Source organism: Stylophora pistillata, chromosome 4, assembly GCF_964205215.1.
Source record: "Stylophora pistillata chromosome 4, jaStyPist1.2, whole genome shotgun sequence".
NCBI classification, from domain to species: Eukaryota; Metazoa; Cnidaria; class Anthozoa; order Scleractinia; family Pocilloporidae; genus Stylophora; species Stylophora pistillata.
The window spans coordinates 41791601-41801790 of NC_142522.1; the positions used below are offsets into that span (position 1 = coordinate 41791601).

The 10190-nt window shown below is 36.2% G+C and overlaps 1 protein-coding gene across 4 annotated transcripts; it reads left to right on the forward strand.

The window, feature by feature from the left end:
* The first annotated feature begins 1914 nt into the window (after positions 1–1914).
* On the forward strand, positions 1915–9980 carry LOC148733804 (uncharacterized). 4 transcript variants are annotated; one of them, XM_088758946.1, is made up of 11 exons: positions 1918–2030; positions 3034–3402; positions 3665–3775; positions 4078–4316; positions 5580–5758; positions 6106–6205; positions 6711–6802; positions 6893–7057; positions 8267–8439; positions 8543–8613; positions 8911–9980. In XM_088758946.1, exons 2-8 carry the CDS (start codon positions 3249–3251, stop codon positions 6909–6911), a joined length of 894 nt encoding a protein of 297 aa, XP_088615072.1. In that variant the 5' UTR covers positions 1918–2030; positions 3034–3248; the 3' UTR covers positions 6912–7057; positions 8267–8439; positions 8543–8613; positions 8911–9980. The 4 variants fall into 4 exon arrangements, with proteins under 4 accessions (XP_088615071.1, XP_088615072.1, XP_088615073.1 ...); XM_088758947.1 differs by having other exon boundaries at positions 8267–8431; XM_088758949.1 differs by lacking the exon at positions 8267–8439.
* Positions 9981–10190: the final 210 nt, after the last annotated feature.

Here is a 10190-nt window from a genome sequence, read left to right on the forward strand (position 1 = left end):
CTTTGAATAGGATCATGCCAATTGTGACAAAACTAGAGAATTGACCGCCAGAAATTATGGTTGATCATAGAATGTGTCAGAGGTAATCAGGAGACAGGTGGGAGCAACAGGGGAATTTTATCAAAACATAGTAAAACGCTCCGACTCCCTCCCCCCCCCCCCTTCTTACACTCCTCTACCCTCTCACAATAAATAATGATGAGTCCCTCACCTACAGCCACAAATCTTAGATTTGATGATTACGATACCTCAAGGCGAGGTTTAATGGGTTCAGAGATGCCTTCATATGTCCCAGTTTGGGTTACTGCAATGATAAATTATATCAGTTAAAAATAAAACCTTTCATTTTTAATTAAGAGCAATAATGATAAGAGTGATTAACTCTAAGTACAGAGAAGCTCGTCTCAAAGGTTGTTCAAATTTGACATTTTTAGCATATGGAGCAGAGAGGTTTGGTTTTACCATATTCAGTTCTGTTAAAGGTGACCGTACAATGATAGCATCACAAACCGATCTTGATGATTAACCTCTACTAAATTAAACACATTTTTAGCAGGAATCACCACCTGCAAAGTTCAGTTCAATCTATTGAGAAACTTCCCTAATTCATATAGATCATCAAACAAGTTTAGGGAAACCTCCTGCTGGCAAGTTGCAGAGCTTAATCCCAGAAACACGGCATTCGGCTTGACCAGATGTTACGGGAAAATTTTGTGATTTTTCCCTGTAGAAGTTTAAGCATATGTATTTCTTGTTTTCGGAATTTTAGCGTTCACAATTCATGCGAGTTTCTTTCATTGCGATGTTTTAAAAATATAGAAAGCCACAAGTAATTTTAAATAGCCAAGTTAAATTGTACAGCCGGCCTCTAGGTACTTTTCGTGTTCAATTCTAGCGAAAAATTTGGTAAAAAAAAGTGTTAAGGGTCTTTCTGGTAAAATTAGTTCTTATGGTAGTTGGCAGCTGCGTTTATACTGTCTCGTAATTTTAAATTCCTTTCATACGATAGTTTCCACACCAACCTTGAATAGATAAGCAGAAACTTTTAATTGCTTTTCCACTCTTATTTCCTAAGCTGTGCTACTGTAATTAAGATATTCTTCATACCAGAGCTGTGAATTCTCACCTAAGTTCCCAACTTTTAATGGCCGAAAGTTTATTGAACCTGCTTTTTCATTTTCGAAATAGAAATATTTCCATGTAAATCATTTTGCTTTAAAGAGAAGGTTTCCGTTTCTTTGTAATTTTTATTTGAATACTGTCAGTTTAGAATTAAAATACAAACTCTTAAAGGGATCCTTCACTGTTTTCGAAGATATCGCTTAAAATGCTCTTTAAGTGTCCAAAAGAAGATTTTTCGAACAGAAAAAGTTTCTCCCTGCTTAGATTTTTTGTCTTGGCCTCTCAACAACACGATCTCGTCCCCGAATGAAGGATTATCATAACTTCTCAAATGTGACAAAATGAAGTATAATAATTCAACATCGAGATGACCGTGAGTCCAACGGTAGACTGGAGATACTCAGGTAGCGCAAGTCACTTAGTAAAAAATGGCGGCGAAGAAGGCGCCAAGAACAAACATGATCTCGATGCTCTGCTACAAGAAGCAACAAGTTTGCTTGGAGAAAAAAAAAAATATCACGGAAGAGGAAAGAAGGCCGAAGTGATTTGGAAATTTATAGGGACTCCACCACTGGTTTGAAGAAATACAAGCACAAGTATCGGCCTCGCGAAAAAAGGTGACGAATACGTCGCTCTGCAGAAGGTGAATTTACAATATTTTTATCTTTTGCAACACGATGTCCCCCTAAAATTAACGAATACAGTTAATTGTCAAAACGCCTTAAATTTACTAGAATGATTAATCCAACGTTCCAATCAAGCTGCTGGCCATGTTGCCTTAACAAAGCTCATGCAAGTTTTATTTTGACAAGACTCAAACCTTATAGGTTGCGATCCGAGTTTAGACTTGGGATATGATGATGTACAACCTACATGTCGTGAGATGTCACCACCATCAATTGTCAAGCGTAAGTTTTGTTTGGGACAGAATGTTCTTTTATCCAAACACCTGCAATACAACTGTTTTTCACAACATCCCACTTAAATGTAGATCAATCACTTTAATGACATTGAGAAGTTCGCATGGCTACAGCACTAGAAATGGCTACTTACCTAGACTGCCTAAACCTAAAACGGAATGCGGAGAGAGGGTGTCCAACTTCCGTTTTATAAATGACTGGATGTCCCTCCCAGTATTTTTAAGAAGGCCAATGCCATGCAAAATTTTTGAGGAAAACCTTACAAGATTCTTAATGTATAAATACTTTAAATGATGGATAAAACTTTAGATATACGCCGTTTTAGATCCTTGACGATTGTATTTCTTATTTTATCTTTTAATACTTTTTATTTTTACGGAGGACTTCCCTGAAAACCGCGTATTTACGTGACGGGCGCTTCCTCCTTAAAGATTGTTTATTATTATTATTATTATTATTATTATTATTATTATTATTTTTATTATTATTATTAATGAGATCAATCGTTTCTCATGCAAAGGTAATGATAAATTGCCAATAATGACTGGAAAAAATTGGGCCCCTGTGCTCATTAGTAAGCTGTAGCCTTTTATCCACCTATAGATCTCGATATCAAGGCAAATCTACTATATTTTCAATGTTTACATGCATGAGCATGCGCGAATGATGCTATCAACTATACGCAGTAAGGGTACACAAAATGTGAGGAATCACCTTAAGCTTATTTAATAAGGCATTCTTGGGACAACTTGATTTAATGAAGTAAGTGGGGAGTGTAAAGAAAGAGAGTTTATTTTTCATAGGGTTGTACATTTCATTTGCCAGGTCTCAATCTTTGTTAGAAAGAAAGTCGGTGAAGTCACAGACTAACTGGCATTTAAAAGAAGGGGTGCTAAATTATTTTAAACAATTATGGTCATGAATAGAAGAGTTGGAATCTACCAGTATATATTGATGCACATTGTGACTAAATATTATTTTTGTTTCATAGAAGATGACCTCGAAGCTGCACTTGCAAAATGTGAAGAGGTTCTTTCCACATTTCAAATTGCATCTTCCAAAAATTGAGAAACAAGGATGTCTTAATTGACCTCTAGTTGGGACAACATCAGGAAGGAGCTAATAGAGGCAGTCCTTAGCTTTGAGGGCCTCCCCTCTCCAGACATTTGCAGCATTTGTTTGGAAGGCAAAGTCTGTATACGATGTATGGAGTGCCCAAAACAGTTTATGTGCCATTCATGCGGTGAAAAGGTTCACAAGTCTTTGCCTTTTCATGACAGAGATACATATGTAAATGGGTACTTTCATGCTATTCTCCCAACTGTTGGAGTTGAAGGAAAAGGTTATCACCAAATAATAGGTAATCTCACAATATACAGTGTCCATTTCTTTTAATTATTATTTTCACTTCATGTGCTTAATTATACATTTTTTTTAAACCACCATATTCAAAATGAACTTAGCATAAGCAAGTAAAGGTGGATGGAGACTCATCCAACATGTATTAATTAGCTTTAAAGTCAGAAGTGGTTTCAAAGAGAAATTTATGATGATGATGATTATGTTATATCACAATGCAAAACAACATTTTTAATGTAGCTTTGCTTATCTCTTTTCCTTAGATAAGTCTTTTCCAGTCCCTAATATACCAGATCAATGTTCAAGTTGTAAAGAGGATGGAGTCATACAACAAGTTCCATCTTCTGGTTTCTTAATAATAGTTAATGAAAAAGGTAATAGTGTCTGTTTGCTTAAACTGTCCTGGATTTTTCTAATTTCCTGTATCTAATTATTAATTGAATTAATAAAAGTAATATGGCTTGCTCTTTATCTCAAATTACTTTTTGATATGTCCTTTTATGGTAATCAATTAGATTGTAATGCAAATATCATAAGGAGAGATTCATTTTATTAAAATTTTAATTAGTTTCACCCTAATTTATTACCTATAGTTATGGGAATTCCTAGTTGAAGCCATTTTACTCCACTTTAATGTGATCATTATTCATGAAGTGAATAATTTTTTTTTTTTCAGGACGATACGATTTGAACAAAGTCATAATCCAGTGTTCCAATTGCAACAGTATCATTCTATCCTGGTCTCTGATTGATGTTGTACAAGCAGGGTTTTGGTGTGGGAGTCCCACTGACACCAGTTATGTGTTTGACCAACAATCATTCAGGTTATGGGATTCAATCCAAAAAAGAATGTCTGGGACATCAGAAAGCTCCTTTATTCATGCACTTGAGGATGTATCAGTTATGAAAGGAAGGGTATGCTTTTCTTTAGTTGAATTAATTTTATTTAATTTTCCACTTATGTTTCTGCATAATTTTTTGTACAGTAGTTTATTGAATGGTCAAAATTGTATTCTGACACATTCTTTCTTAACACATATCTTTGAATTGTAATATTTTAGAGACAATGTAGCAAATGTATGGGGTTACATGACTTGCTCTCGGCTCTGACGTAATAATCTGATTGCCTATAGATTTTTCACATATTTTTAAGTTTGGTGCTAGAACATTTCAATGTAATTTTCAGGTTTTATACCTTGTTTGTTTGTTTTTTTTTGAGATTTTTGTGTACATAATGTAGTGGAAATCTTACTTTGTGCTGTCTCCTGTGCTTTATCTAGTATTTACTATTACTGACTGTAGCGTTTACGGCGACCAAAATCTAAATTCTAAAGTTCAAGGGCGTGTCGCTCCAAAACGCGGTTAACGAGGTGTTTGGGACTATTTTACCGATCGAAATGACAACTCAAAGTTGACTGTTTGCACGAATCTTTATTCTTGAAAAGCAATCGACCACGAACCACAATCAATGACGAAAATAACGATTATTCTGACAGTCAATCAATCTATCGAAGGATCGATCGTAAACTGAAACAACAATACAACGAAGTTCTATCAATCTAACGAAAAGCCGCGGAATACGTGATCAAAGAATCGCATGTTAAATACTGGGCTCTAAAGTCTATAACGAGATTAACAATACAAGTGAAACAGAACAAAAGTTTGGAAACAAATTAAAAGAGTTTGATGACTGATAAACAGCCCGTTGTTCTATCTAAATGATGGGCGTTCACTGACTCGCAAATTGGCACGAATTTGGCCTTTGAATCTTAAATCTATACAGATCATTGCAATATTTGTTTGTACATTGTCGCCCAACACTGAAAAGACTGGAGAGGGAAAGACAAAGTTACAAAGGTACTCACATATCGGTCCCGCTTGTGCCAGAGGTTGAGAAAAACGAAAGGGCGAAAGTTTACCAAGGCTATTCAAAACTTACGAAGAACTGATTAAAGGGACGCTAAAATTGCCTTTTATATGCGCATGGTGACGCTGAAAGGTCCGATTACAAAACCAATAGAAATACAGAAAAACAGATAAGCATTGTAACTATGTGGCTATCTAAGATCATTCTGAAATTAGTGAACTAATCAATAATCAATCAAAAAAATGAGCCTTGTTTGGTAATGTCCTTAACACTGACCTACCTAAATTGATATTTCTATTTTATTTTTTCAGGCACCAACAATCAATCACAGCACATTTAGTAGATCTTTTAAAGAGTGGAAATTCTGCCAGTTTGAATTGGTTCCTCTGCAACGTCACAACGGGATTATTTGCCCTACATGTTCCATCTTTCAGCACTCCTGCCATGTTGATGGAAATATGAAACTGTATCGTTACAGTTCATCTGGAGGGTAGGTTTTATTCTAGAGGAAAGGTCTACACAGAGCAATGTCAAAAACACCCAACATTTTATCAATGCTCATAAAACTTGTACAATCGAATGAAGGGTGCAAATTTTGTAAATTTTACTTTTATTAGTGGCCTGAATACAAGTGGCTGTTGGTCATTGCATTACTTATATTTTAATTTGGTGTGTTTTGTTGAGTTTATTTATATTAAAGATATATAAAGTTGAGGTTTAATCATTAGGTTAGACACAATAGTAACTGTTATCATCCATTGTCTTTGATAATAATTATGCAGTTATATCATGAAAAAATTATACATTTTAGCCAGTTATAATTGTTTTCTTCTACAGACAAAGGAGGCAATCACATTATGAAGATCTTTTTATTGCCAACAAGGGGGATGTTGATAGTCACATGAACAAAGTATATGCAAAGCAGTCCAAATCTAAGGTGTGTATATATGCAGTTTTACTCCGATCATTTTGTACTAAGTTTATAGCCTCTTAGCAAGCTGTGACAAGTTTCTATATTGGTAGGATTGCATGAAATTTTGACTTTTCTGTGACAGTATTAATAGTTATTAAATGCTGCAACAAGGAACAAGACAATATGTGTAGGGAATCACATTGGCGGGCTGCTTCTAATAAGGGTAGAAAGACAGCTAAACTACATGAGACAGGACTTGAGATCGCAGGCTGCCGGCATGGTTTGGCACAGTGGGCAGTGAACATGGTGTAAAACATTTTATAGATTTTTTCCTATCCAGGGGTACAGTATGAACAATGGAGGTCCATCGGCATTCAACTTAAGGCAATTAGAAAACAGTAAGGACTGACAAATTAGAATCAAACAAATTCACAGAGTTGTAACCAGACCTTAATTAGTCAGTTACTTCATTTTAGTTAATTGAAGTTATAGACATTCAACTGAAAGGTAGGTTATTCATATCTTTTAGATCGTGAGGAGCTCATTACTGAGCATGCTATTGCTTGGAATCAAAGAAAAATCAATGGCATGGCACAGAGTCTGTCAAGACGGTACACTCGGGTCAGTATTTATGCAATATTACTATTGCTAAATAGCTATTAAACAGACAAAATTATGTTACCATTTGTGCTCACGCTTTATCTTATTTAGATTTGTCCAAACAGCGTGAACACCTCCGCAAAAAGATTTCTTCAAACAAGAATAAGCTCTCTTCCCTAATAGATAAGTACAATCAAAAGAAAGAAGGCAATGAAGCTTTGCAAGCTACTGTCTCTGAAGTTATGAAGGGGAATTTCCCATTGGGATACACAACAGGTAAACTTTGTGAATTTTAGTACTCAATTCAACTTGTCTCTTTTGATGAGTATTTCAGCTTGTAGCTGTCATTTTTGTTCTAAGTATATTTTCATTCTATCATTGATAAAGTATTTTCTTGTACATTGTACAACTTACTAATTTTATTTATATCATAACCAAAGCAAAGCGCGCGCTCTGATTGATCAATTTAGCGTCCCCCATTTGCCCATGGGTGTACGCTGCTGACGTGAGCAAATGCAAAGACTATTTTTCCCCGGGCGATTGTTTTTTCTGGTCACGTAAGATTTGTGAAATAAAAGGGAACTCTTTAGCTACAATGTATCAATGTTATGTTATAAAACAAATTGTAAACACCACAGCGTACACTACTGAGTTATGGATGCACTTGGGAGGTTTGCTAAGCACTCAAGAAGCTAGAGTCGCTCTCGGCTATTGCCTCGAGCGACTCTTATGCTTCTTTCGTGCTTAGCAACCTCCCGCGTGCATCCATAACTCAGTAGTGTACGCTGTGGTGTTTACCATTTGTTAAATAAGATAAGAGACACTTGTGATAGGGGTTAGCTTAGTAGCTACGGTCATTGTGTTGGTGTCTTAAGAAAGACACTATGCTCCAGCACTGCCCCTCTCAAGCAAATTGTACCAGCAAACTGTTCACAACTTCTAATAGATCAGGCCTCTTCCGAGGTGTTGCGTTTTTTCCTACCTCTGTCTAACCTGAGCACGCAGGACATTAAAATCAAGAACAACAACAACAACAACAACAGCAACAACAACAAGCCGCTTATTTTCTTTCCTTTAAAATGTTATTTTGCAAACAGTAAATGCTAATCTAGGCGGGCCATTGATTGCTTATGCATAAAACTAGATCAATTAAATAACATTAATAACAATTAAGATTTAGTTACATGTAATATTATTATAATAGTTTCTGCATATTAAGATTGCTAAAACAAAATCAGGGGAGAATAATGAGAGAAGATACTGATTTTAATTACATGAAGTTTCCTGTTCTTGAATAATCTCGTGTTTAATAAGAAAGGAATTTTCTTTGTCCAGCATTCTTGGTTATTCATTTTTGAATCTAGCCTTGAAAGACTTTTTGGGTAGCTCTCTTAGAGTGCGTGGTATCTCATTCCAAAAACTGTCACCAATTATTGAGAATGCATTGTTTTTGGAATTCAAGTCAGTTTTCATTCGTCCATATAGGTACACCAATGAGAATCAAGAAATTCATCGTTGAAAAACATGAAATGATCACGAGATGGGATGAAGAAATTTCTCTCGTAAAAAAAGAGATGGCAAACTTTGTAGCTTCTACATGGATGTTACTACTCCTCGGCTTGAAAGGATTGTTGTGGAGTTACAGGATAAGTTAGCGCGTGAGCGTGTCATAACCATTAGTCTTTCCTGTTCTTAACATTAACAGTTTGCTTAATAGAAAATAATCTTGATAAAGCGTTCTTGTTCTATTTCCCTGTCAAGATCCTGAAAGCAGTTCAGACGTACCACGCGACAACAACGAAGCATCTTTGCAACCCGAGATGGAAGAAAATGTATAATTACCTTTATCTTTGTGTTTACTTATTTACTTATTTATGTATTTATCTACGTACGTACTTACTTATTTCTTTATTTCTTTAGTTTTCACACTATCCTTTGCTTCACAACTGCAGTACATTTCTTACTCTTTTGCAATACATTGTGCATTCTTTTACAATAATGTGCTTACACTTTGCTTTACACTACTCTGCGTCCATGGCATACCATGCAAACATTCAGACACACTATGTAAAAGTAACGTGGAATCAATATTTCTCTCTGCGACACCCTCTTTCTTTTCATGTGTCTAGGAGATGAAGTACAGAAGTTGTTCAATGAGTGCTGTGGTTCTTCAAGGAAAGTTGAGTTGTACCAAAAGGGAATTGCCTTTTGCAAGAGTCAGATTTGTTCTGCAGCTACCAAGTTCAAAGCTGCATTAAGTGGTAATGACTACGAGGAATGTCTGCCTTTGGAAGAGGGTGCAGAAAATGATGATGACGTTGACGTTGACGACAGCACGTACGACAGCGCTGGTGATTGTTCTGAAAAATCACCTTTAATTACAAAAACGTACCAGGTGCTGGAATTAACGTTGTGGTACTTGGTGAAGGAATTCCCCATTGCGATACATTTTCATGGAAATTTGCTGTCGAAATTAGCCAGTCAACGCTCGACGGCAGAAACGGCAGTTCGGCTTGTAGTGTAATAGCTTTGATCTTTGCTCATGGAGTGTGACATGAGCGGCTCGATCTCCAACCTACGCGTGAACTATCTCCTCTTTGGGTTATGTTACTCTGTGCATCAATCAGGGTGGAAAACCGCCTTTACGACCGCTGTCGACACAGCCTACCTCAGCGTTTTCTTTCAGCCTCAGAGGCAGCCACTGTCGCAGAACAATGTGTGAGTGTGTCCGTGCATTCGCCCTTGGCTAGACGAGTTTGTGATGACCATGCTCCTACAACTCTAGTGCACCAGTTATCAGCACTGTGTGATGGCTTCCACGGAAATGCAGCTCTCCTTATAGCCAACGAGAAGATTGTTCTCTTCTTACCACTGGCTGGTCAATCTATTGCCTTGGTGGACAGTCATCGTCATGGTGACCTTGGTGCCCAAATATTACTTGGTTATCAAAAAGTCGTTTAGAGCGATTTGTAGTTGCGTGCCAGAAAGTGCTCGATTTAAATTATGATACTTACTGCAATCTGTCGTTTATTTATTTTCAGGCCAGGAGAAGTCAGACTTGATCATATCTCCATTTACAAGCCTAGTACGCTGTATGGAACTTGTATTCAATTTTTATTTATTTCAGCGTGTTTTAAAGTCGCATTATATACATTTTAAGTATTATAATATAATTATTAACAATAAACAATGCAAAGAGGGTTGCGGCAACAATTATTGGCATTTTGTATCAAATACTGAGGAACGCTTTCTCCCCTACTTTTGTTTGAGGGCGATATATTCCGTGAGTTGATCATCGGTCTTGAATATTGAAAATAAAGTATGTTGTATCTATTAACCATAATTCAATTTTTTTTAGTTTTGTCTCGGAATGCTTTTATTGATTGCCATTTTCTTTAATGTTTCTAAC

Coding starts and splice junctions, on each gene's coding strand:
- LOC148733804 (XM_088758945.1), top strand. CDS start 3,249: ATGGAGTGCCCAAAACAGTTTATGTGCCATTCATGCGGTGAAAAGGTT. Junction 4,317..5,579: donor TATCAGTTATGAAAGGAAGG/GTATGCTTTTCT, acceptor TTATTTTTTCAG/GCACCAACAATCAATCACAG. Junction 5,759..6,105: donor CGTTACAGTTCATCTGGAGG/GTAGGTTTTATT, acceptor TTTCTTCTACAG/ACAAAGGAGGCAATCACATT.